The sequence below is a fragment of the Marmota flaviventris genome, chromosome 13 (genome assembly GCF_047511675.1).
Source record: "Marmota flaviventris isolate mMarFla1 chromosome 13, mMarFla1.hap1, whole genome shotgun sequence".
Lineage (NCBI taxonomy): Eukaryota > Metazoa > Chordata > Mammalia > Rodentia > Sciuridae > Marmota > Marmota flaviventris.
In genome coordinates, this window is record NC_092510.1 from 92521119 (window position 1) to 92548745 (window position 27627).

The following is a 27627-nucleotide window of genomic DNA, read 5'->3' on the forward strand; positions in this document are numbered from 1 at the left end:
AAGCTCATATGTGAGACAACGAAAGACGGTTTTGAGGAGAAATGATTGGGTTATGAGAGCCTTAACCCAACCAGTGAATTAATCCCCTGATGGGATTAACAGAGTGGTAAGTAAAGGCAGGCAGGGTATCGATTGAGGAGGTTGGTATTGGGGGTTTACCTTTGAGGGTATATATTTTGTGTCCAGCAAGTGAAATCTCTCTGTCTCTCTGCTTTCTGATCATCATGTGAGCTGCTCCCTCTACCACACTCTTCTGCCATGGTGTTCAGCCCCACCTGGTGCCCCAAGGAGCAGAACCAGCTGTTCATGGTCTGAGACTTCTGAAACTGTGAGCCCACAAATAAACTTTCCTCCTCCACAACTGTTCTTGTCAGGACTAAAAGACCTGACTGTGAAAAAGCTGACTAAAAGGTATATTCAATGGATTTGAAATCATTTTTGTAAGGGGTTGAGTGAAATCATACATTAAGGAGCTATTTTATGGTTTTGTGAGTAATTTACATAGCAAAATGCTGACAGCTCAGCCTTTGGGCTGGGATTTATAGAAACTGCATTGCATTTCCTGGGTCCAGGAATGATGATCAGTTATAAGTTTCTGATTCTTTTATTCAGAGAGTGATAGGATTAGAGTGTTTCTAGTGTTCTTGATTTAGCGTGGGGTCAGAAGCAGAAACTTTGATATTAGACTCAGCTCCAGCTTGGTTTATTATGGATTATCAGTCACATTTTTCTAATGTAAAGAGAAGGCAAGAAGCTTTGTGGATCACCAGGTTCTTAATGGTTATTATTATTATTATTCCTCCAAGGGTGAACTCTTTCATGTTGCTTCAACAAGTAGTTCTTCCCCCAAGGGAGCCAAAGACAATGAGGTAATTATATCCTATTCATGTTTAGTTGACCTGGGGATAGTGTAATTGACCCCTAGAGCATCTCCGTGGTTTGTCAACTTAGAACTCACTCTGATTTCATATTTCATATATGCATCTTGAATACTTCTGAACTGGTAGGTCTTCTGCATGTCCCAGTGGAACTCTGAGACCCGTGTAGTTTAACCACCTGTTTTACTGTATTTTGAGCCTGCTGGAGAGAAATGCAAGAAACTTCTCCTGGCTCATAGCTGAAGGTAACTCTACTCATCATCTAGGGAAACTTGTCAGAGAAGAAGTAGAATTTATATTAAATAATTTGATTGTAGGTGTTTGTGTGTGTGTGTGTATGTTTGTGTCTAGTGTATGCTACTGATCCCTAGCTCCTACTACACTCATCCTACACTATGACAAATAGCACCCTGTAAAGACATTCATATTAAATGGAGTAACTATCTGAATTTTGAGAGGATAGGAAAAAACCATATCTCCATGTTGAATTATTTTCTCAAAAGGGTTCTATGACTAATTTTGAGAAGATATGAGAAAAACATGCCTCCTTAATGGAATAAATGTCTTTATTCCATTAAGTCTTTTTGGGATTTGTACCAAATTTTATACCAAATCTCTGAAATTTTATTCATCCCTTCTGCCACAATCCAGGTGTAACAGGTGTTATTTTGTGTCTAAACTGCTGCCGTAACCTCCTATTCAGTTTCTTGTGAATCTCTTGTCTTGTTGAAATCTGCTTCTCTACCCAGTAGAGAGCAAGTTACTTAAAACTTTCACTTATGTGTTTATTCAAACATTTTCTTGGGTACACTTTTGCTTTGAGAATAGCACTGAAACTTTCTATCATGTCAGAAATGTCTCCATCTCCTTCCCAGGGTGATCATGCTCTTCAATTTCTCTGTCCTGCGCCCAGGTCCTGTCCTCCCCAAACACCTAACTACAGTACCCATACTTTGATATTCATATGACAAACTTTTATATCAATGACTCCATGAAGTACATGAGAGAAACAGCATTCTCAACACCATAGTCCCATGAAATAGGACAGTCCATCAAAATTGTGAACATACAAACTTACTTCCCTAATCTCAGATTTGCATTATAACTCCCGGGTTTCTTAAGTTGGCACCTGGATTCATCTGATGATCATTCATTGATTTCATGGTTTCTTTTCTTTCTCTCTCTCTCTCTTTCTTTCTTTTCTTTTCTTTTTAGGTGGACACAATGTCTTTATTTTCGTTTTATGTGGTGCTGAGGATCGAACCCAGTGCCTCATGCATGCTAGGCGAGTGCTTTACCTCTGAGCCACAACCCCAGCCCCTATTTCATGGTTTCTCCAAAAGATACTGTGTTAGTTCCTAGGTGGTCAAATAACACAACTTGCTAGACAATCACTAGAGCATTAGTGTGGCAACAGTTGGAGATACTTCAGTTAACATGAACATACATATTAATTAGCTGAAAATCTATGTTGTTGTGTAATACTCCCAGTGACTTCTCATTCTTTCACGTATCCATCTCCTGTTTTCTCTACAGAAAAAGGTAACAAGAAGAGCATGAGGAGGGATAATCAGAGCAGTGTGTCCGAGTTCCTCCTCCTGGGGCTCCCCATCCAGCCAGAGCAGCAAGGCATGTACTACGCCCTGTTCCTGGGCATGTACCTGACCACGGTGCTGGGGAACCTGCTCATCATCCTGCTCATCAGGCTGGACTCTCGCCTCCACACCCCCATGTACTTCTTCCTCAGCCACTTGGCCCTCACTGACATCTCTTTCTCCTCAGTCACGGCTCCAAAGATGCTCATGAACATGCTGACACAGACTCAATCCATCTCCTACGCTGGGTGCATTTCTCAGGCATATTTTTTCCTATCTTTTGTGGATCTTGACAGCTTCCTTCTGACCTCAATGGCCTATGACAGGTATGTGGCCATCTGCCACCCTCTTCACTACACCAGAATGATGAGACAGAGCCTTTGTTTCCTGCTAGTGGTTGTGTCCTGGGTCTTGTCCTTTGCCATTGCCCTTGTGCACACCCTCCTCCTAGCCCGTCTCTCTTTCCTTAGAGGCAACACTCTGCCCCACTTCTTCTGTGACCTCTCTGCCTTACTCAAGCTGTCCAGCTCTGACACCACCATCAATCAGCTGGTCATCCTCACTGTAGGAGTGGTGGTCATTACCCTGCCACTCCTGTGCATTCTGGTCTCTTATGGCCACATTGGGGCCAGTGTCCTGAGAAGACCCTCCATCAAGGGCATCTGCAAAGCCTTGTCCACATGTGGCTCCCACCTCTCTGTGGTTTCTCTGTACTATGGAGCCATTATTGGACTTTACTTTGTCCCCTCATCCAATAGCACTAATGACAAGGATGTCATTGTGTCTGTGTTGTACACTCTGGTCACCCCCATGCTGAATCCCTTCATCTACAGTCTGAGGAATCGGGATATGAAAGGAGCTCTGAGGAACATCCTCAGGAGAGGAACATTTTCAGCATAGTGGGACATTTTACTGTATGTATATGAGATCTTCTTGATCCCACGTTTCTTCCATTTCCTCTCTTAAATGCTGTTGTTTCATGAATCTTGATGTGGCACTCTAGTTATCTATCTGCAATTCATCCCAGATAGTTTTTCTGTCTGATTACTTTGATCTTAAGATTTAGGAATGGTTTTTACAAGCATACTTGCATTACTCTCTCTCTTATATTTTTCATTTTTTAAGGTATCCCTGTCCATCACACATATTCCCCCCTTTTAATGAGTTGACCTAATAACAAAATAAATGGCTTTCATAAAAGAGCAGGCAATGATCCATACAGAATTGTTATAGGTCTCAAATGGTACACAGATACTTACTTTGAATCCTGTAATTTATGAGGATACTTTTCAACCCTTGGCTAAATTGCCCCCATTTTGCTGGAAATTGTATTTTCATCTTTACAAAAATATTGAAATAGCATGACAACAAAATATCATATAAATATATACATGCATATATAACATTACATTATATACATGTACATATCTATTTGTACATATATATGTGACATGAATGCATTTTAAATAGCAATATTAAAAGAAATATTCATTTAACAATATCTAGGCTTAAAAAAATAGAAAATTAGCAATATTTTTGGAGTTTCTCTTGTCCTTCTCAATTGTTTTTCTTTCCCCTGGAGATACCCAGCATCTTTACTATTTTAAATAATCCTTGAATGCATTAGAGTTATACATAATAGTGGAGTCATTTGACATGTTGATAAATGCATGTATCACTTCTGTTTTGATATTTCAATTTTGACTGCTGAATATTTCATATAAATGAAATGACTTTATTTATTTATTTTAATGAAATGTCTGACTTTATTAGAATGGTATTAGGCTTTAAATATAACAATTTTGGTAATCAATTTATTGTTTTTTTCCCTTTAATAACAAATGACACTAGAGAAGTGCAACACTGGCCCAACAGCCTTGTCTTTTCTGCTATAGCAAGAAACAGAATGTGAGTCATCAGAAAGCACTAGCAGGCATCAGTTAGTCCAAGATACTAGGTTCTTAGTTCCAAAAGCACTTGCAAAGAAAACCATTGGTTTTCTGGAATCCCTGCATACACCAAGTCTTATGAGGCTTTTTGAATTTGTCCTTTACTTGGTCACTTTTTCTTCCTCAAATACTACAGTTTTTCTTTGACTTTTTTCATCAAACTACAAAAAGCATGAAATGTAAACAAATGCTTGCATTGCACACTTGGAAGTGTTCAATTCAAGCATTATAGAGCTATGTATATACAGATAAATTCCATCAAATCTTGGATAATTTAATAATATACAAAGTATCAGGGCACAGAATGAACTAAAACCCGCTTGTTTTTGCTATACAGAAGATTTGAATATTCAATCTAAAGAAAAATGATCATTTGGCTCTCTTCTACATTTGCATGTTGATACACTTATTAAAATATTCCTGTATAATCATGTTTGGTCTTACTATTTCAAGTCATGAAACCACAAAACCAGCCATCCAGGCAAAACAGGTAATGAAAAAGATTCTCTCTTCTCCACTTCCATAACCCCAATAACTCTGAAGCCAATTGCAACATGACTCCAAACACTGGATTGTGACGACAATGGCTAGGTCCAATTTAATCATAATCCTTTTTGGTGTGGCATACTTGATAGAACTCAGGCATGGAAGCCAGCACTGAACCTCCAAACCAAACTGTGTATGGCTGCATGTGGTGTGTAATAACTTGTACATCCATAGGTTTTGGCTTTAATCTACCACCACTCAATTCCTCACTTTATTTCAGCCTGGCATTTACATCTACAGTTCTTTTCAAATCTCTTTGTATGCAATGTCCAAAGTCCCTGAACATGGTTGAACCTCCAGAGGACAATATTCTTGTAGAGAGGACATCTGACATCCATAGGACAATTTTGAATTACCTCATCTACAACTTAGATTGTGTAAAGTCTGGATCAGCAAATTCTGGATGAAAAAAAGATTTCAGGTCCCAAAGATCTCTTATAACCATCAATAGAAAATTCTTTCTTTGAAATAGCATTGATTCCAGTATACTGCTTAATCCACTTTGATCCATCTGTGCCATATTTGATAAACTTTTTTACCAAATCTGGGCAGACATAACTATAGTGTTCCTTTACTGCCTTTGCGCTTTCCATAGATTGCTCTGGAAGGACTAACATGAGTGACACCATCTCCACTGTCTATTACCGTACAGTATCTTCCCTGTTTCCTGGAGTATTTAGTGGAGGTTCAGTCAAAAGAAAATAATGGTCTTCAGGTTCTGCCCTTAAATATTTAAAGATCACTTGCTCCATAAACCTTTCCAACAAGTCCCAATCTTCAACTCTGCCAAGGTGGATTGGCCACTTTGTTGCATATGTAAGCTTTTCTATTGCTTCATCACCAATGAAGAAGTCTAGGTCATCAACACCTTTCATGACCCTCCTTTGGGCTCGATCACCTACTTTTGCTGACTCCTGAATAGCAATACAGGAGGGATGATAAAGTGTGGTTCTGTATTTCCAGCAGATACTAGTTTTGTATGTAAGAAGTGCTTCTCTTTTCTCTGTCTTCTGCCAAGCCAGTCTCCCGCGCTGGGTCACTGAGTCCCCACGCCCACAGGCAGGAAGGGGCTTGGAGGGAAAGGAAAGCCAGGTGGGCTGGGCTGTGCGACCACCTCCAGGGTGAAGAACACTTGGAGGCAGTGGGCCCCATCTCTGCTCACCATGGTGGGGGAAGGGCAGGGAGGGGTATTGTGGAGGAAGCTGTTCCCTGGGGGTCCTAGAATATAAGAATAAGCCCTAGAATATAAGCAGAACAAAATGGACAATTCTGGTGTGAGCTTATAAGAACAAAATGATGATGAGAATGTGGACACATAGGGACTATACTCATTAGGTTTTAGATGGAAATGAAGACTCTATTGGAAACTGGACTAGAAGTCATCCACATTACCTATGGTAAAAAATTCATTTACATCCTGTCCTTTACGTGAGAATTAGTGTGAGACAGAGCTTAAAGGCAATGGGCTAATTAATCTGGCAGAGGAAACTTCAAGGCAGTAGAGCCATCAGCAGCAGCATAGTATTGTTGGCAGCATTTAGAAAGGTTTACAACAAGAAACAGAGGAGAAAGATTTTAAAAATGTACAGTTGGGCCAGGAAAAATCCCATGTAAAGTTGGGGCCATGATGCTGAAAAGACTAGCATCATTATCAAGAAGCCAAATACTTTGTACCTGGACAAGAGAAAAGATGACTTGAAAGCATCTTAGCAATTGTCAAGACACCCCCCATTCCAGACTCAATGGTTTGAAAGTGAAAACTCATTGGAAAGACTTTGCTTTGATGAGAGTCAGCATGCCCTTCTCCCACAAGGTCACATAGGAAGCCCAGGTTTCATTTCTCTGTGATCATATGTCCATACTAAGAAGTCCCTGTAGCCATGTTTCAAGTGGCTTCTGCTCAATCTGCTGGCAGGCTTTGGTGCCGCAGTCTGGCTGGGCACAATCAGGAGCCACTTGTCAAAAGAAACTAACTTTATTTTTAGAACCACACACGCCAAACAAAACAGCCTCTCAGGAAAAACCCTCAGAGCCTCAACTGCCACCACCGGCTTTCCACAAGCCTCTCTCTCCCACACAAGCTTCTCTCCACCTCCCACAATCCTCCTGCTCTTGAGGCCGATTGGCTGGGTCATGTGGGCGGAGCCAAAAAAGTCCCCCAATGAGCAGCTCCGTGGTCTGAAAGGGCAGGGAAACAGCCCAATGAGCATCACCGCAGAGGAGCCAATCAGCTAGATGTTGCTGGGGCCGCTGTGAGCCAATCATCAGCCAGCAGCTGGAAGTTTGCTGGGGCCCCTTCGGCTGTGGCTCTCAACATCTCCCCCTCTCTGTTTAAACAAAAAGCATGTGGCTTAGGGACCGTGCCTGCCTTAGGTTGTCCAATAGTACATATGGTCCTTACCCGTTAGGTTGGTACCATTGCAATTGGATCTTACCCGTCATTGACTACCGGTCCAATATACAGCCACACCTGTGGAGAGGTCTTTGTACCAGCGGGGGGGTGAGGTTCTTTGCCTCACCTCTGTTGGCCCCCAAATTTTAGCTGGACAATCATGACAAGCAGAAGGGAGGAAGATACACCAAGCCAATTGACGGCTCCTTTTGGAAAAATTGTACCACCGATGACATCATCAGCAAAAATACCCCAACACTACCACAAGTCGCTGCACCAACAGATAGTTCACAATGCATACAGGTGAGTTCACAATGTGTTCAGGCAAGTTCTGCAAGCAGTTCAGTGATGGATATTGCAGAAGCTGTAGATTGGTTTTATCTTTGACTTCACTAGCACTGGGATGAAGATAGGAATTCTGGCAATAATGGCTAAAGAAAAAATTATGTAACATTACAGAAGGCACTAAAAGAAAACAATTTTCTTAACAATTTACATTGTCTTCACCGGCACTGGGATGAAGATAGGAATTCTGGCAATAATGGCTAAAGAAAAAATTATGTAACATTACAGAAGGCACTAAAAGAAAACAATTTTCTTAACATATACATTATCTTTAAGAGAATTATTAAATATAATGAAAAGGAAAGGTGAAAGTAAACAAACAGATCTGTTAACCTTCTTTTTTGTTTACATATTAAAACAATCCTCAACAGTTGTTTACCCAATTTAAATTAAACCATATAAATCATGTGAAAAAAAATATTTGGATCCATTTTATCATGAGCGCTCATCATATATGATATATGGACATACATACATTCAAACATATAACACAAAACACAAGTGTGCACACATAATATAATACATACAACACATAACATTATAGTAAAGGCCTTATAACTTTTTACAGGTGAAATCTCCATTGCAATGTTTAAAAACTCTATAGTCAAAAAAAAAAAATAGAACTGATCAGCAAAACATTAACCTAGATCTGTAAGAGCTCAAAAAACAAAATAGAACTTCATGATATGGCAAAGGGCAATAATAAAATAGATATTGAAAAAAGCATCCTGGTTCTGTTGCAGATGTAAGAATAGCCAAACTGGAGTTTTGGATATCAGTTGTTATGGATTTGAGCCAAATCATCTTCTTTTTGGTCTGTAGAAATCGCTTTAGTTAATCTTTCTGGAATCCAAATCAGCTGCTGTTCTCCCTGTGGAAACACACAAACAGACCCCCGACTCCAGACAATCACTGGGTCAGGACCTTGGTTAATCTCTCTGGAATCCAAATCAGCTGCTGTTCTCCCTGTGGAAACACACAAACAGACCCCCGACTCCAGACAATTACTGGGTCAGGACCTTTCCATTGTCCTGTTAGAATATCCTTCCAAAGTACCTTGGGCTTATGCACATTTTTTGGACACATATGCCTTTCCGCAGCACTAAGTCCTGATGAATCCAAATTTAAAAAGTTTAGAGTAAAAAGGGTTATTTTAAGTTTATCTTTGGGGAATATATACCCCTTCCCAATTCCTTCTTTTTGCTTTAATAAGTACATTTTAATAGTTTGATGAGCTCTTTCAACTATGCCTTGTCCCTGTGGATTGTATGGGATTCCTGTTATATGAGTAATGCCAAATGTTGAGCAAAATTGTTTAAAAGAGGTAGAAGTATAACCAGGGGCATTATCTGTTTTTGACTGTTTTGGAACACCCACAGTGGCAAAATTTTGTAAGCAATGAGCTATAACATCTTTAGTTTTTTCTCCGGCATGAAGGGAGCCCATCAAAAATCCAGAAGAAGTATCAACTGTAACATGTAAATATTTTAATTTTCCAAATTCTGGCAAGTGTGTGACGTCCATCTGCCAAATATGGTTAGGTATCAATCCTCTAGGATTGACTCCAAGATTAACTTGTGGTAAAAAGGTCACACAATTTTGACATTGTTTTATTATTTGTCTAGCTTGTTCCTTAGTTATTTTAAAACGCTTTTGTAAAGTATTAGCATTGACATGGAACTTTTTATGAAAATTTATAGCTTCTTCTAGTGTAGAGAAAATATGTATGTCATGTGTAGTTTTATCTGCTAAATCATTGCCCAAACTAAGGGCTCCAGGCAATCCTGTATGTGCCCTGATATGTCCTATAAAGAATGGATCTTTTCTGTCCCAGATTAGACTTTGTATAGTGGAAAACAAAGAGAAAACAGTAGAAGAAGGGGAAATCCTACCAGCATCTTCAAGAGATACTATAGCATTAACTACATACTGACTATCAGAAAATAAATTAAATACAGAATCTTTAAACATCACAAAAGCTTGTAAAACTGCATTAAGCTCTACCTTTGGAGCTGATTGTTTGGGTACTAAAAATGTAAAAGTTTGATCAGGGGTAACTACTGCTGCTGTACCATTATTTGACCCATCAGTGAATATATTTGGAGCATTCATGATAGGTGTTTTTCTTGTCATTTTTGGAAAAATTACAGGATGCAATGACCAAAAAGACAATAAAGGATTAGATGGTAAGTGGTTATCAAATGAAACATTAGATTTGCACATGATTATTGCCCAAGTATTTAACTCATTAGCTAACTCATCAATTTGATTCATAGTATATGGAGTAATAATTTTATTGGGAGAAATTCCAAACACTCCCTTTGCTGCTTTTATTCCTTTGAGTATTAATTGTCCTACAGCCTCAGGATACCTAGTAAGAATAGTGTTAGGAGAATAAGATAAATGTATCCATAATAATGGACCTTCTTGCCAAAATACTCCTGTAGGAATATTTTTTGTTGGTAGTACAATAAATAATAAAGGCAAACTTATATCAATTCTATCCAAATGCATATTTTCCATATATGTTTCAATGATTTTTAATGGCTTTCTTGCTTCAGGCGTTAACATTTGGGGTGAATTTGGATCTGATGGACCTTTTAGGATATCAAATAAAGGTCCCAACTCTCCTGTTGGTATACCTAAATAAGGCCTTATCCAATTTATGTCTCCTAATAACTTTTGAAAGTCATTAAGTGATTTGAGTTGATCTACTCGTATTTGAATTTTTGGTGGACGGACCATGGTTGAGGATAATAGAACTCCTAAATAATTAATTGGAAAATTTAATTGTACTTTATCTATTGCTATCTATAGATTATAATTTTTTAATAAGTTTGTAAGTGTGGCATAACATTCTAGCAATGTGTTTTTATCTTTGTGTGCTAATAATACATCATCCATATAGTGAAATATTTGTAGTTCAGGATTTTGATTTCTAAGTGGCTGGATTACTTTGTTAACATAAATTTGACACATAGTTGGGCTGTTAGCCATCCCTTGAGGGAGTACTTTCCATTCATATCTCTGATCAGGACCTTCATGATTCAGTGCAGGGATAGTAAATGCAAAACGTGGACTATCTTCAGGATGAATTGGAATTGAAAAAAAAAACAATCTTTAATATCTATAACTAAAACATACCAGGTTTTTGGCAAAGCAGACAACTGAGGAATCCCTGATTGAGCAGGTCCCATAATAACCATCTCATTATTAATGGCTCTTAAATCTTGCAATAATCTCCATTTACCAGATTTCTTCTTGATGACAAAAATGGGAGTATTATGGGGAGATACAGAAGGTTGTATATGTCCTTCTGCTAATTGTTGTTTGACCAGGTCATGGGCTGCTTGTATCTTTTCTTTAGTCAGGGGCCACTGAGGAACCCATACTGGTCTTTCTGATTTCCAAGTAATTTTTATTGTCTCAGTGGCCCTTTCTGAAAATCCAACCCATGTCTGTCTGTTCCTTGATCTATTTGTATTGGTGCTGCTATACCTTGTTCTTGTTTTTCTAATCTTTTTCCTTTCCTAAAACCTTGTCTAGTCATAATAGTGGGTGCATTTTGGTTGATGTTATTTGTTAATGTCAAACCTAATTGATCTAGGACATCTCGTCCCCATAAATTTACGGGAAGATGATCCAATACATATGGCTGTATAGTTCCTTCACATCCTTCAGGATCCTTCCAATCTAATACCATTGCACTTCTATGGGGATTAGTTGCCACTCCTAGGCATCGAAGCGTTTGAGTGGCTTGTTGTAATGGCCAATGTTTTGGCCATTCTTGACGAGAGATGATGCTAAGGTCTGCACCTGTATCCAGTAGCCCATTAAATTCATGTCCTTGAATATTTAGTTTTAGCATGGGGCGAGAATCTAAATTTAAAGAAAGCATAGCCCAATCTACACCTGTGGAGCCTAATCCCTTGGAACCTCTTTCTACAGTACGACTGGAAAATTTATCATGTAGGCTGGGTATTATTAGTAACTGCTATTCTATCTCCTGGTGAAATTACTGATATACCCTTTGGAGAACTGGCTATAATTTTTATTTCACCTTCATAATCGGGATCAATTACCCCAGGACTTATCATAAGTCCTTTTAGAGTAGAAGAGCTGCGTCCCAATAATAAGCCTACTGTTCCTTTGGGAAGAGGTCCTTTCACCCCTGTGGGAATGATTTGAACTCCCATCTCTGGAATTAGTACTGCTCTGGCGGAGGCGCAGATGTCCAACCCTGCGCTCCCTCTGGTTTGTCTGATGAGGGATCTGATGGACAATGTGTCCTGGGCACTACCCTGATGGGGTTGCTGGGTTCCTCCAGTGCTCCGTATATTTGTGGTTTTGGGCCCCGGAGCATTGGGCCCCCCTGTCCATTTTTTGGCAATGGAGCTCGATGCCTTTCTCCACGATATCGTGGATAAACACCTGGTCCTTGTTCGTTTTTTGATAATGGAGTACCCTCTATGGTGGTTTGAGAACGGCATTCATTAGCCCAATGTCTCCCTCTACGGCATCGTGGGCAAATACCTGGTATTCTACTCCTTTGATACCTAGTTTTGTTAAACCCTCCTCCAATGGGGCAATTCCTTTTAAAATGTCCTGTTTGTTCACAATTGTAGCATGTTCTTGGCCTGGCATCTAAAGCCTGTTTTACTGCAGCTGCCACAATTTGCCCTTGTTCATTAATGTCTCTGGCATCTAAAGCCTGTTTTACTGCAGCTACCACGACTTGCTCTTGTTCATTAATGTCTCTACATAATTTAATATATGTGTTTAAATCTTCATGTTTCCATGGTCTAATGATATCTCTGCACCAACGATTCGCTTGCTCATAAGCCAGGTGTTTTAGTAATGGCATTGCTTGTTCTGTATTCCCAAAAACTCTGGTAGCTGTTTGAATAAGCCTATCTACAAATTCAGCATAAGGTTCATTAGCTCCTTGTATTACCTTAGATAATTGACCTTGTAAACCTCCATGTCCTTGTAAAGTCTTCCATGCCTTAATTGCATCTACAGCAATTTGTGCATATACACCAGGATCATATGCAATTTGTTGCTGCTGATCCTCATAAGGTCCCTTTCCTAACAACATATCTAGATTTCTCTGAGGATAACCAGCTGCTGCATTTTGCCTAGCCATCTCCTTGCAAAATTCCTCATTGGCAACCTTACATAACAGGTATTGTTCTCCATTTAGCACAGCTTTACACATATTAGCCCAATCTGCTGGCGTCATGTTCAAGTTGTTAATGGATTCGGCCATGCTTACAGTGAAGGGTGCTTGAGGACCATAGGTTGTTACAGCCTCTTTTAGCTGCTTCACTGTTTTGAAATTTAAAACTTGGTAAAATCGCTGCCCTCCTGCCTCAAATACAGGGCATGTTAATATTTGAGATCTTGTCTCAGGATCCCAACTATCAACTGCGGGGGTTGGGGACCTCCGAGCATATGGAGGTGGCCTTGTTAGTTGGACACTTACGTCCTCTGGTGATAGAAAGGTGTTAGTAGCAGTCTCCTGTAGAGGTGGTGCTGTTGGTTGGACACTTACACCCTCTGGTGATAGAAAGGTGTTAGTAGCAGTCTCCTGTTGTAACTTTCCCCCTGATGGCTTTTTCTGTTTTACACTTTCTTTCTCTGTCTGACTAGCTTGAGAGGCCTTCTCTTTTACTTGAATCTTTTCCTCTGTCTGACTAACTTGAGAGACCTTCTCTTTTACTTGAATCATTATGTCTTCTCCTTCCTCTACCATTGTCTGAACTGAAGGCTTTCGACTAAGCAAACAAGATACGAACGTCCACAATGGCAATGTGCCAACTGGCAGAGTCCCTGGGCTTTTCTTTTCTATTCTTTTTAAATCTTCACCATGATGGTTCCATTGTGATATATTTAACAACTCCTCCTTAAAAAGCCATGGGCTACATTTTTGTATTGTATCAACGTATGCCCTGACTGTTCTTGATTTTACTGAGATGCCTCCTTCCTCTAACAATTTACTTAACACTCTTTCAGTTTGTTTTTTGCTAATTTCTGATCCCGTATTTCTACTATAATGCAACCCAACAAGATGACGCCAAACAAAACCGAGACAGAATGAAATAAAAAGGGAACAACAAAAAGTCATTATAGCCTTTCTATCCTCCTGACATGTGCATCCGTCCTTTCTCCCTATCTGTTCCTCAGACGTAAATAGTTTTTCCTCAGATGTGAGCGGTTTTTCTTCCGTCTCACTCATCTCCAGGGACAGGCAACTTAAAACAAAAGTGAAGCAAAATAAAAGAGGAATCTTAAAATGGCTACCCATCCTCTCGCCCTGCCCTCAGGGGCGAGCAGTTTCACTTACCCTCAGTCGCTCCCCGTGCGAGCCACCAAATGCCGCAGTCTGGCTGGGCACAATCAGGAGCCACTTGTCAAAAGAAACTAACTTTATTTTTAGAACCACACACGCCAAACAAAACAGCCTCTCAGGAAAAACCCTCAGAGCCTCAACTGCCACCACCGGCTTTCCACAAGCCTCTCTCTCCCACACAAGCTTCTCTCCACCTCCCACAATCCTCCTGCTCTTGAGGCCGATTGGCTGGGTCATGTGGGCGGAGCCAAAAAAGTCCCCCAATGAGCAGCTCCGTGGTCTGAAAGGGCAGGGAAACAGCCCAATGAGCATCACCGCAGAGGAGCCAATCAGCTAGATGTTGCTGGGGCCGCTGTGAGCCAATCATCAGCCGGCAGCTGGAAGTTTGCTGGGGCCCCTTCGGCTGTGGCTCTCAACACTTTGGTATGATCAACGTAGCTCTGGTTTTGCAGGCATGAGGAATGCAAAAATTACAGGGTCTGGAGGCTTCCACTGAGGTTTCAAAGAAAGGCCTGGGATGCCAGGCAATGAGTGGTAGGTTTGAAATTCCCCATGGGCAACGTTGAGGGGGTGGTGCATGAAGTTGTGATAGTGAAACTGAAGCTGCAATGGATACCCAGGAAGTAAGAGATGACAGGAATGTGGAATATCTATCCATGAAAGCTTCAGACAGGCACCATATCCATCATCTCCTGAATCAGCTGTAGCACCTGGAGCCCACTAAGGCAGAGCCAGAGGGTTAGGAGGACTAGGGGTATAGGCATGTGAGTATGTAAGGAGAAGAGAGGCCAGGCTACACTATGGGGAAATTGCCTAAGACGATTCATTTGGGTGCGCAGTTTTCTTAGAAGACTTCTGGAGGTGGAATTCTTGACTGGTGTTTCTCTATAATGCAGTGCAATCTGAAGTGCTTGCTATACCACCAGTTCAAGTGCAAGAGTCAGATCCAGTTCTAGCTCCAGCATCAGTACCAGAATTGGTGCCAGCTGCAGTATCAGCTCTACCACCAGCCCTCCAGCTAGATCTAGGTAGTGCCAGTTTCAAACTAGAACCATTCCAGTCCCAGGTCTAGCCTTAGCTAAGGTGGCAGAGAGAGCTCCAGTGCAAATTCTAGCTTCAGTGACAGCAATACAGTCTACTACAGAACCGCATTATCACATTGTTAAAATAAAAGATTAATGATCGCTTCTGGATGATCTTCACTAGGTGTGCTAGGGAACTCTCTGGAATGATGCTTTATGCATTGATACAAATTTACCAAATTAATTCACTAGTTCATTAGTGTCTGAACCTTTAGTTGTCTGTAACTATATTGCATAATTAAAAAACAATTTCCATATGTACCCTTTTGTTCAGAGATTGAGGGTGTTAGAGTGTTTCTGGCATTCTTTTCTGTGGAGGGGAGTGCTGGGGATTGAACCCAGAGCCTCATGCATGCCAGGCAAATGCTTTATCACTGAGCTACATCCTCTGCCTAGCTAATATTCTTGATATAACATGGCGCCAAAAGCAAGAGCCTTTGGTTATCACATCCAACCTCCTGCTTGGCTTATTATGGAATCTGAATTGTACTTTTCCCAAGGTCAACTGAGAAGACAAAAACTCTGGTGAACCATCGAGTCTCTAATTGCAGTCTTTTGATTTTTGTCATTATTCCTCCAAGGGCATACTCTCTTATGCCTGCTTCAGCAAGTGGCTCTTCACCCAAGGGAGCCAAAGGTGATGAAGTAATTATATCTGGTTTCTCTTTAATTTAGAGCTGAGATGGGGGATTGCCCCCAGGTTACTCCATGGTTTGTAACATTGGTTTGCAACATTGGTACTCACACCAATTTCTCAGGAACTGTGAACCAACTCTTTCTATATCTACCTTCTTTGATTCTGTGTGGACAAGCTCTCCTCTCTGTTGCTATGGAACTTTGAGTGCCTTAGAGACTTTACCTGCTTCACTGTATTTTGTACATTCTAGAAGAACAGAGAAGAACCTTCTCATGACTTGTAGATGAAGGTATCTATGCTTATTATATAATGGCCATGTCAGAGCAGGAGTAGAATTTACATTAAATAGTATGATTGTATGGTTTTTTTGTGTGTGTGTGTCCAGCATGTGCTACCAATCCCTAGATTCTATCTCTTATCACATCATATTATGATAGACAGCTCCGTGTGGAGTAATTTATCTTGAATAAGTATTTATCCAAATTGTGAGGGCAGGGAAAAAAATCTCCCGATAGCATAATTTGTCTCACACTGATCGTACATCTAATTTTTGATAAAAAGGTAGAAAAATCATACCTTCTCTTCTTATTCTTAGCCCCATTTTGAGTTGTTGAATTTTCTTACAAATTCTATAATTTTGTTCATCTCTGCTGCCCCATCCAGGTGTAATAAGTAGTATTTTGTAACTAAATTACTGTAATAAATTATTCAAATTCCTGCTATTGCTCTCATCTTGCTATAATTTGATCTCTACCTAGTAGCAAGCAAGCTTTCTGAAATTCTTGGTTACTTCCTTACTTAATTTTTTTTAGCTTACTATTGTTTTATAATAGCAGAAAAGGTCTTACATACTCTGGCTTCTTGATAATTTTCCAAATCATATATTTCCCAGGCTTACCATGATGTGAATTTTCTATGTTCCTCAAATACCCTATCCCTGTCCTCTCCAGACACTTAATAAGAATGTTCATTATCATAATCTTTCTATAATAGGTTCTTCTATTAAGAACTGCTTTTGAAGAACACATAAAGAATTGGTTTTCTCATCACCTATGTCTCTTGTAATTTGACAGACTATCAAAACCATGTATATACATTCCCTCCAATTCCATTTCTGAGCCTTTATCCTACAGATATATATGATAGTAAGCAAAAAGGCAAAGGAACAATTTGGTTTATTGTAATATTGCTGGAATAGCAAAATGTTAGAAACAACCTTTATGTCCAATGGGTAGCTAATTATCATTTTTACTGTGATAAACTGTTACCAACATGATAATCAGTAACATAGCTGAATGTATAATCCATCCTAGGTTACAATATCACATCAACATGATTTTAAACATAGGAGTTTTAAAGATGATTTCAATCAAGTTGGGAGAATTAGTACATTGATATAAAATTTAGTTAATTCCACAAATGAGGGGTGAGAGAAATAGTAAGACATCTTTCAGCTTTCAAAGAACAATTTCCTTTAGTTCTAACAATCTTTACATAGAATATAGTAGACGAGTTATCATATTCTGCTTTCCTATTCTTGTGATTGCTTTCATGGATAGTTCTAAGATGAACTGATCTGAAGGAGAAGAAGAAGAATGATAGTATAAGCAACATAGAAGAAATGTCAGAAACATGACCAAAAAATTACAGGCTAAGGATCTTTGGCATAAAACCTAGGTTAGGAAATGTGAAAAAGGAGAAAATATTATTTGCTTTTGTTAGACAGATGCAAGTAATTGTTTGGCAGGAGAAGATATGACTAGGAAAGTTTAGTATTTCCCAGTATTCTGATGACTTCCATAAAAATGACCTGCTTTGCATTATGGGAATATAGGAAGTAGGATTTAGAAGAAAACCTACTATTGCTGCACAGTCAACAAAAATTCCTACAGAAAGGATGATATAGTATTGAAAATGTTTAGTGGGAAAGACTTTTCTTAAAGGAATGACCAATGAATGTATTGCAAAGCTTGTCACTAGATATTTTGTTATTGGCTGAGATTCATGCTCTTAAATTCCTTGTTTGGATCACTGCAGATATTTCCACCAGTTCTCCAGCTCCTGCTATCTTGAAAATCCAAAGCAGCCCACCCTGCTCTCTTATCTTGATTAAATCCATAAAAACAAAAGCCAAAGTGTGTTCCAGAGGTGTGGGGAAGGCTAAGAAAGGCCAACAAGCCATAGAGATAATTTATTTTCTATTAGCTTGTTACAAACATGGTCTTGTACATAGTTTTCAAATTTTCATCATGAGCTCCTGGACTTCTTAAGCTTGAACCTGGTGGGATCTGATAACCATTCAGATGTCTCATGGTTTTTCCAAAAAATGTTCAGTTGTTTTATAGGTGGACAAATATCATCCTTTTTCCTGACCCTCATTAGCCCATCAGTGTGGCAAAAAGCCTGAGAGATTCAGGTTAAAATGCACTTACTGACTAATTCAAAGTCATGATTTTGTTGTATAGTATTCCCAATGGCTTCTCATTGTTTCACATTTCCATCTCTTGTTTTGTCTCCAGAAAAAGGTAACAAGAAGAGCATGAGGAGGGATAATCAGAGCAGCGTGTCCGAGTTCCTCCTCCTGGGGCTCCCCATCCAGCCAGAGCAGCAAGGCATGTACTACGCCCTGTTCCTGGGCATGTACCTGACCACGGTGCTGGGGAACCTGCTCATCATCCTGCTCATCAGGCTGGACTCTCGCCTCCACACCCCCATGTACTTCTTCCTCAGCCACTTGGCCCTCACTGACATCTCTTTCTCCTCAGTCACGGCTCCAAAGATGCTCATGAACATGCTGACGCAGACTCAATCCATCTCCTATGCTGGGTGCATTTCCCAGGAATTTTGTTTTGTTTTGTTTGCAGATCTTGACAACTTCCTTCTGACCTCAATGGCCTATGACAGGTATGTGGCCATCTGTCACCCATTGCATTATCCCAGAATCATGAGTCAGAACCTCTGCTTTCTGTTAGTAATTGTGTCTTGGGTCTTATCCTTTGCCAATGCTCTTTTGCAAACTCTACTTCTAGCCCGTCTTTCTTTCCATAAAGACAGCACTCTCCACCACTTCTTCTGTGACCTTTCTGCCTTAGTGAAGCTGTCCAGCTCAGACACCACCATCAACCAGCTGGTTATCCTCTCTGTAGGATCATTGGTTATTGCTGTGCCATTTATCTGCATTCTGGTCTCTTATGGACACATTGGGGCCACCATCCTGAGAAGACCCTCCATTAAGGGCATCTGCAAAGCCTTGTCCACATGTGGCTCCCACCTCTCTGTGGTTTCTCTGTACTATGGAGCCATTATTGGACTCTACCTTTTCCCTTCATCCAATAGCACTAAAGACAAAGATGTCATTGTGTCTGTATTGTACACTCTGGTCATACCCATGTTGAATCCCTTCATCTACAGTCTGAGGAATCGGGATATGAAAGGAGCTCTGAGAAACATCCTCAGAAGAGGACCATTTTCAGCATAGTGGGAATTGTCTTTTTTTTATTAATAGGACATGAGACTTCAATACCATGCATGCTTTCTTTTCTCTCTGAATTGCTGTTTGTGAGTCTTGATGTGGCACTCTCTCTTTTCAGCATTTATTTCATCTTGGATACAGTTTCTCTCCCTGTTTAATTGTCTTATTGATCATGAAAATCATCGGAAAGTTTACAACAAACAACTTGCACATTTTTCCTTTTCTCGTAATACCCTTTTCCTATAGACATTTAAATTTTTATGCATCCATCATTTTTAAAAAATTGGATAGTCTGTAGCCATAGATATTCAAAGCAATTTCTTTACTTTCTCAAGATAACAAAAATATATCTTTTGGTGGGTTCATGATTTTATTTTTGTGTGTAATTGTGTAATAAATGTCAAATTTATTTTTCTGAGTAACCTTAGTTAGAAACCTGGTTTTACCTTTTTTATTCATTTTTATTTATTTATATTTATTTTTAGGGCAAACATAAAATGTTACATATATACGTATGTGTGGACACCATGTGACATTTCCTTTTATGTGTAGAAGTGCATAATGTTGAAATAAAGTATATAAATTTCTTCAAGTACACATGCCTCCTTTCTGTCCAATTGTTCTAAATAGTTTCTTCTAGTTTTTTGGAAACATATGTCATTTTATAACCTGTAGTTACATTTAGTAATCTGTAGTTACTCTGTTGTGAAATAAAGCTCAAGAATTTATTTCTTCTATATAACTATAACTTGTCACCCATCAACCAACATTTTCACCCCTACATGCCTTATTCTCCCAAGTGGTTTCTACTATCTTATTCATTGTCTTATTCTGGGTTTCGTTGTGCTAGATGACGATAACTAGCCATACAACTTTTTCTTTCTAACTGAGAGGGCCTGGACACAAATTGAAATGAGTCGGCTTCCTATAAAAGGCCAGGGCAATCAATGATCTGGACGGAATAGACCCATGTCCCCAGCAATGAACAAAAACTTGATTGGAGCTGTCCAGATTAATTGAAGGTGAACTGGATATACAATAGAGCAATCAGAGGTTTTTAAAGGTCCACCTGGTGGTGATGCGATTTGTGTCCATTCTTATGGTTCAGTCTCTCTGGTTGTGGACTAGAGAATGGCTAGGCAGGATGCAGGAACTCTAGGAAACCTGAAATGAGCTCAAGCAGGTCTTCATCTCAGTTTAATCCGACTATATTTTACTTCAAAATGTAAAAAGATACCTCCCTGGCCAAGTACATAAATGTAGTATCCTATGTTTCCATATGAAATGGTAAGGTTTTGTCATTAGTTCTTGAGAAACTGTCTCTGCTCAAGGTAAAGGAGATCAACTTCTTTCTATAAATTGATTATGGTGATAGATGCTTTTTGATTTATTATTTCCCTAATTCTAATGTTTAAATGAAGGAGGAAATTCAAATTTAAGAGGGATGTTGTCACTAGCCAAGTGCTGCTATGCTAACAAATATTTCGTGGGAGTGGAATTTAAACCACTGTGTGTGTGCAAGGTCAAATCCTGAAACCTATAAGTCACTTGAATGTTTTTCAAACATAAGCAATTTTTAACCCATGTTACTAGAAATATTTTTTAAAAATATGGAAATTATATGTAAAACAAAATAATGTATACGGTACATAGTTTAAGTAAATGTGTACATGTACGATGTTGTCTTACCCCTGTATATGTGAGTGTGTTCACATGTGTATCCAGGTTTCCTAGCCCTTCTTATTGCAAAGGCTCTCTTTTCTCCAATGTTATGTTTTGGCACCTTTGTTGAAACTCAGTTGACTGTAGGCACATTGGTTTATATCTGAGTTCTGTTTCATTGGTGTATGTGTCTGTTTTTATGCCAATACTACATTGGTTTACGTTACTATTGCTTTCTATATAGTATGTCTTGAAATGAGCTATTGTGATGCCTTCAGATTTGTTTTTTTCAAGATTATATATTTTATCTTCATTGTCTGAGGTCCTATCTTCCAAGTGGTCTACTCTGTTGGTGATGCTTTCGTTTGAGCTTTTTATTTAGTTTATTATTTCTTTCATTTAAAGGATTTCTGTTGTTTTTATTTTAGCACCTCTATTTCCCTGTTGAGGTGATCTTTTGCTTTCTGTATTTGTTTATGTAGCTCCTTGTCGAAGTGATCTTTCATTGCCTATAATTGCTCTCTTATATCTTCCTTGAGTTCACAGAACATTTTAACCATGTACATTCTGAACTCCTTGTCATTTCTTCTGCTGTGGCTGCCAATGATTCTAATGATGTGGTGTCTTCATTTGTTGGGAGCATTTCCTTCCCTTGTCTTTTCATGTTGCTCGAGTGTCTTCCTTTCCAGCTCTGTGGGTCTGGATTGTTATTGTTTTTACCCTATAGGTTTATAGTGCTCTTGTAGGGTTCCAAGACCTCTCCTTTGTGGGGAAAGGCAATGTTAACAGATCCCAATACCAATAATATATAACCTATGAACAATTTGTTGGTATTAAGATGTTTACAGTTTAGTCTCAATGTACAGAAATGTTGAATTCAATTATTATCTAAAATATAATCAGTAGTTTTGTAAAAAGGTTTACAGTTTCTGGCGGTGGACAATGAACTGGGGGGTGGGGCATAGGATGATATGCTGAGGAGGTAGGATGTGAGGGTATAGAGTTAATATATCTTAGGAAGTGTGAAGGAGAAATCTAGTGAAGAGGGTTAGTAGCAAGAGAATAGACAGGAAGTAATTTAGGGTAGGCAAGTACGTGGGATGACAGTAGAGGACATAAAACAAACACACATGTGTATTTAGAAAAATACAGATGTTAAAACAGTAAAACTTGGAGGGAGGAAGAAAAATGACAGAAGAAAAAGGAAAAGAAATAAAAGGGCATTATAACACCTCTATATTATATTATTCAGATGACTCAGTCCTCAAAGTCCTATTTCATGCAAAGTTCCCGGTTTCACATATGTTGGGGGTGTGAGGGCCGGAGGATGGAAGGGTAGAAGAGAAAATCAACCAACCAACAAACCAACCAACAAACAAGAAACTTGAAGGAAGAAGCCAGGGTTGTCCTGCTTCTCTTCTCATCCAATAGTTGGGGTCCTCTGTTGTAAGCTGGTGTCTCTGTCCTCAGGATGGCAGAGGTAATCAGGGTGGGAAGACGGGTCCCGGTGCAGGGTGCCTGAATGTGGGGAGTGGCACCTGCCAGTCCCTGCAGGGAGACTGCACCTCACGGGTCTCTTTTTGGGACCGCCCATATGGCTGGAGCGCCCGGTACTATCTCCTCTCTTGCCTGGAGGTTTCCCACTTCCGGGTCTCTCCCTCTCCCCCAGCAGTTCCCAACTGAGGAAACTCTCACCCCGGGGCTCCTGTAGCCAGCTCCTTGGTCGCACTGCACACCTGTGTTGGGTTACCGCTGCGGCTACCTGGCCGCTGGAGATGGGATCTGGGAACTGACCCCACCTAATGTGGCCAGAATGCTGAGCCAAGATGGCGGAGGTCTGCTTTCCGCGCCAGGTGTCTGGTGAGGTGGGGGGAGCGATGGCGTTGTGCTGTGGGTAGGTAGCAGCTGAGTGACCTGCGTGGGAGCGGGGCGAAGTCTTGGCGACCTGCAGATGTGTTGATGGGTGATTCCGCTGAGGCGCTCGTGCACTGGAACTTCGGGCTTTGGGGCCTGCTCCAATGGCGGGCGTCCTACTGGAACGCTGAGGCCCAGAACCCTGCTGGGGGTCACAGCGCTGGTGATTTCTGCCGAGAGCAGCTGGACAGGGGTCCTCTAACACTCTCGGAGATGGAGGATTCCCACTAGGTGAGGTCTGCCGGCGGGTGGCGCAGGGCACGGGGCTGCTCACTGCCTTCCCACCGCCATGTTCTCTCCCAGCCCAGATTTGTTTTTTTTTTTTTTGCTTTTATCCTTAAGGGTGCTTGGGCTATTCAGGCTCTTTTGTACTTCCACGTAAGTTTTAGGATTCTTTTTTCTATTCTGTGAGGAATGCCAGTGGTATTTTGCTGGAGACTGCACTGAATCTTTAGATTGCTACGTAAAGTATGGACATTGTTTGTATCCACTCTTCCTATCCATAAACGTGGGAGATCTTTCTACCTTTTAGTGTCTTCTTAACTTTCTTTCTTCAGTGTTTTAAAATCATCATCGTGGCGCTCTTTTACTTCCTTAGTTAAGTTTATTCCTTGGCGTTTTATAGTATTGTTTTGTGACTATTGTGAATGGGATCACTTTCGTAATATTTTTATCACTACATCTATTATTGGTACACAGAATAGCTGGTGATTTTCATATGTTAATTTTTTATCCTGCTACTTTACTGAATTTATCAGTTTTAATAGTCTTTTGGAAGAGTCTTCCGACTTTCTATGTATAGAATCACATCATCTTCAAATAGAATTTGCATGCCTTTTAGTCATTTCTCTTTCTTAATTGCTTTGACAGTTAGTAGTGAGTGTGGCAAAAAAGTGAGTGTGGACACTTTCGTCCTGTTCCTGATCTTAGAGGAAATGTTTTCAGCATTTCTTCATTCACTATGTTGCTAGCTAAGCTGTGTCATACGTAGGCTTTATTATGTTGAGATATGATCCTTCTATACCCGTCATAACAAGGTCTCATCATGAATTGGTCTTGAATTTTATCACATGGTTACTCTGCATCTTTTGAGATGATCGTATGATTTTTATCTTTCTTTCTATTTATGTGTTACTGTTTTTGTTTTGTATTTGTTGAATCATTCTTCAGTCCTACAATAAAACCAGTTTGATCATGTTGTATGATATTTTTGATGTGAACATAACAATATTCAATTTCCTTGTAATTTGTTGAGGAGTTTTGCATGTAAGTTCATCAGGTATATTCATTTATAGTTTTTAAAAATTTTGTTGTACCTTTTTTCAGGATTTGGTAACAGAGTAATGCTTGCCTCAGTATAAACTTAGAAGGGTTATTTTAATTCTATGGACTGTTTTGAGAAACACTGGTATTAGTTCTTCAAAAGTTTGGTAAAATTCTGCAGTGAAGCCTCTTCTCCTTGGATTTTCACTTTGGAAGGTACTAGGAAATGAGATTGATCAAATTGTGTGATGTGTGATGTGCATGTGCAAATATGGCAAAATAAACCTGACTATTATGTATAATTGTGATGTATCAAAAAAAATTTAAACTTATTGATTTGATCTCATTAAGTATTATTGATCTATTTAAGTTGTTATATCCTCTTGATTCAATTTTGGTAGGTCACATATATCCAGAAATCTGTCAAGTTCTTCTAGATTTTTGTTTTTTAGCATACATGTTTTCAAAATCCCTAGTCATCCTTTGAGTTTCTTTGTTATTAGTTTCAATGTCTCCTTTTTCACCTCTATTTTTGTTTATTTGGGTCTTCTTTCACTTTTTTTGTGGGTCTAGTTAAGGTTTGTCAATTTTTTTTTCTTTTTTTGGTACAGGGATTGAACCCAAGGATGCTTAACCACTGAGCCCTTTTAATTTTTTATTTTGAAACAGGATCTCGCTAAGTTGTGTAGGGCCTTGCTAAGTTGCTAAGGCAGGCTTTGAACTTGTGATCCTCCTGTCTCAGCCTCCTGAGCACTGGGATTACAGGTGTGGTCACAGCACCTGGCAAGTTTTGCAATTTTATCTTTTCAAAGACCCAAGTCTTTGTTTCATTGACCCATTGTGTGTATGTATGTATGTGTATATATATATATATATATATATATATATATATATATATATATATTTTTTTTTTTTTTTTTTTTTGCTCTGATCTTTATTATTTATTTCCTATCAATAATTCTGGATTTGATTTCTTTTTCTAAGTTTCCTGAGATACATCATTGTATCACTTATTCAAAATCCTTCTTTTTTCTTGATGTAGGCACTCATTGCTTTAAACTTTTTTCTTAGTACTGCTTTGCTTGTGTCTTACATGTTTTGGTATATTCTGTTTCCATTTTCATTTGCTTAGGAATTTTAAATTTTCATCTGAATTCCTCAGTGACCCACTGTTTATTCAGAATCCGTGTATTTTCCCAAATCTAAATTTTCTGTTGTGGTTGCTTTCTAGTGGGACATGGTTGGGGATTTTATTCTTGATTATTTCAGTGGTCATGCCTGACAGGGATCAAGCAGAGACAGATCGTGACTGTAGCCAGGCAGAATTCCTCCCAGCTGAGGTAGCTGCGGGAGCAGGGAAGAAAAGAACACATTAGTACCGGGCAGTTTCTCTCTAGACCTTTTTAGCTCAGAGCCCTGTTGACAGGTTGACAGCCACAGGTGGGATGTGCTCAAGACTGACCCAGGAGGCCCCTGGGGACTGGAGATCAGTGAAACCACACAGTTCTTTCTCTGCCTTGTCAGTGGTACCGTGTGAATTCCTGAGAGCAGGGTGTCGAGAACTATGTGTGCCATTGCCTTCACTGCTGGCACCCACATGAAATCCCATGTCATGAACTATGCTCCTCGTCTCAGAGCATAGGCTCCTGATCCTCTGGTTCTTATGGGTTTCACCCTCTGTCCAAACCTGTGACCCAACAACTGCTCTCTAGAATGCAGTACTCTCAGTGGGTTTGTGTCATTACTCTACAGAGTTAAATTTTCTTCATCTCATAGCTACCCAGTGAGCCAGGGCAGTGGATATCTGTGGGGTCTCAGAAATGGGAACATGCAGGGGTTTCTGACCACTGGAGCAGTCCAAATTTAGACAGTAAGTTTCTTTCCGAGATGGTTCCTGGCTATAGCACCCTGGTAGTTTTCTGGGCACCCCAGGTTTTTTTTTAAGCTACTAAAAGTATTTTTTTAAATTTTCCTTACAATGCTACTGTCATAAGTATCTGGATTTTCAAGGTTTCCACTTTTTTCCAGTTGATTGTGGGTATTCTAGCAAGACGATGTACCTCAATAAGCAGCTGTATATTTATTGCTTTGGCTCTTATTTGTGGAAGAGCAGGTACGGGTTGGGTACCTCTATTCGGTCATCCTCCCAAATTTATTATTTTTTGATACTAGAGATTTAGCCTAGGGGCACTTTACAACTGAATTACTTGCCCATCCCTTTTTATTTTATTTTATCTTTATTTTGAGCAGGGTCTCACTTAAGTTACTGATGTTGGCCTCGAAATTGCAACAATCTTTCTATTAACCTCTAAATTGCTGAGATGATAAGTGTGCATCACCATACCCAGCCTAACTTTATTTTTGATAAACAAAACCTAGTTTTGTTTCTAGTTTTAGAAACAATCTAACTATGTATCAACTGGGGAAGGATAATGGATTATCGTACGTTCCTTCTGTGGAATAATATAGAATAACACAGAAAAAAAAATGAATCTCTGATATTTAAAATGTAGACTTACTTTCACAACGTTGAGTGAAAACCATTATGTATACAGATTAACAAATGAATGATTCTATTAGATGAAGTTGAAAAATGTGCAAAGTTAATCAGCGATGATAGAAATTAGGAGACCATTTACCCTTGGGAAGGCACAGACTGTGAGAAAAAGAAAGCTTTCTGTGATGTTGGAAATTATCTATACTTGTCCTGAGTGATCATTTCATTAGTGTAATATATCAGTCAGGTTCTTCCTAGGCGAAAGAACCAATAGGATATGTATACTATGGTTATGAAAGGGGATGTATTAGAATGATCTGTATTATCAAAAATCCAGATAATGCCACAATGGCCGTTTGCATGCTGCAGAACTGGAGGAACCAGTAGTTGCTTAGTTCAAGTAGCTGGAGCCTTGAGGAACTAATGTTGAAGCCCCAGTTTGAGACTGAAAGCCTGGGAACTCCCTAGAGAATTGCTGCTCAGGGCCCATGTCTGAAGAGTGAAGGAGCCAGATCATGATGTCAGGTGATGCTGACAGCAGCAATCAAAGCACCCACTCAAGAAGAATCAAGCTTGCATACACCTCAGCTTCCTCCTTCCTCCACTTTTTGTTCCATCTGGGCCCCAAGCCTATTGGACAATGCCACCCATGTTCAGGGAAGGTCCCTCCTCAGTTGCTGTTCTACATGCCAATCATCTCTAGAAACACCTTCATAGACACTCCCAGAAGTCTTATTTCTGGGTGTTTTACTCATTTTTTTTTTTTTACCACAGTGATCAAAAGATCTGACAAAAACAATTTTAGAGGGCTAGGGATGTGGCTCAAGCGGTAGCGCGCTCGCCTGGCATGCGTGCGGCCCGGGTTCGATCCTCAGCACCACATACAAACAAAGATGTTGTGTCTGCTGAAAACTAAAAAATAAATATTAAAAAAATTATCTCTCTCTCTCTCTCTCTTTAAAAAAAACAATTTTAGAGAAGGAAAAGTTTATTTAGGGCTCATAGTTTCAGAAGTCTCAGTTAATGGAGACTCCACTGATCTG

The 27627-nt window shown here is 39.6% G+C and overlaps 1 protein-coding gene and 1 pseudogene across 1 annotated transcript; both read left to right on the forward strand.

Annotated features, from left to right (window-relative positions):
* Positions 1–2434: 2434 nt before the first annotated feature.
* On the forward strand, positions 2435–6438 carry LOC114093010 (olfactory receptor 1J21-like). The gene is made up of 3 exons (XM_027935697.2): positions 2435–3350; positions 5189–5207; positions 6402–6438. The coding sequence occupies exons 1-3, from the start codon at positions 2435–2437 to the stop codon at positions 6436–6438; spliced, it is 972 nt and encodes a 323-aa protein (XP_027791498.2).
* Positions 6439–18315: 11877 nt separating this feature from the next.
* LOC139701489 (olfactory receptor 1J21-like) lies at positions 18316–21715 on the forward strand (annotated as a pseudogene).
* Positions 21716–27627: the final 5912 nt, after the last annotated feature.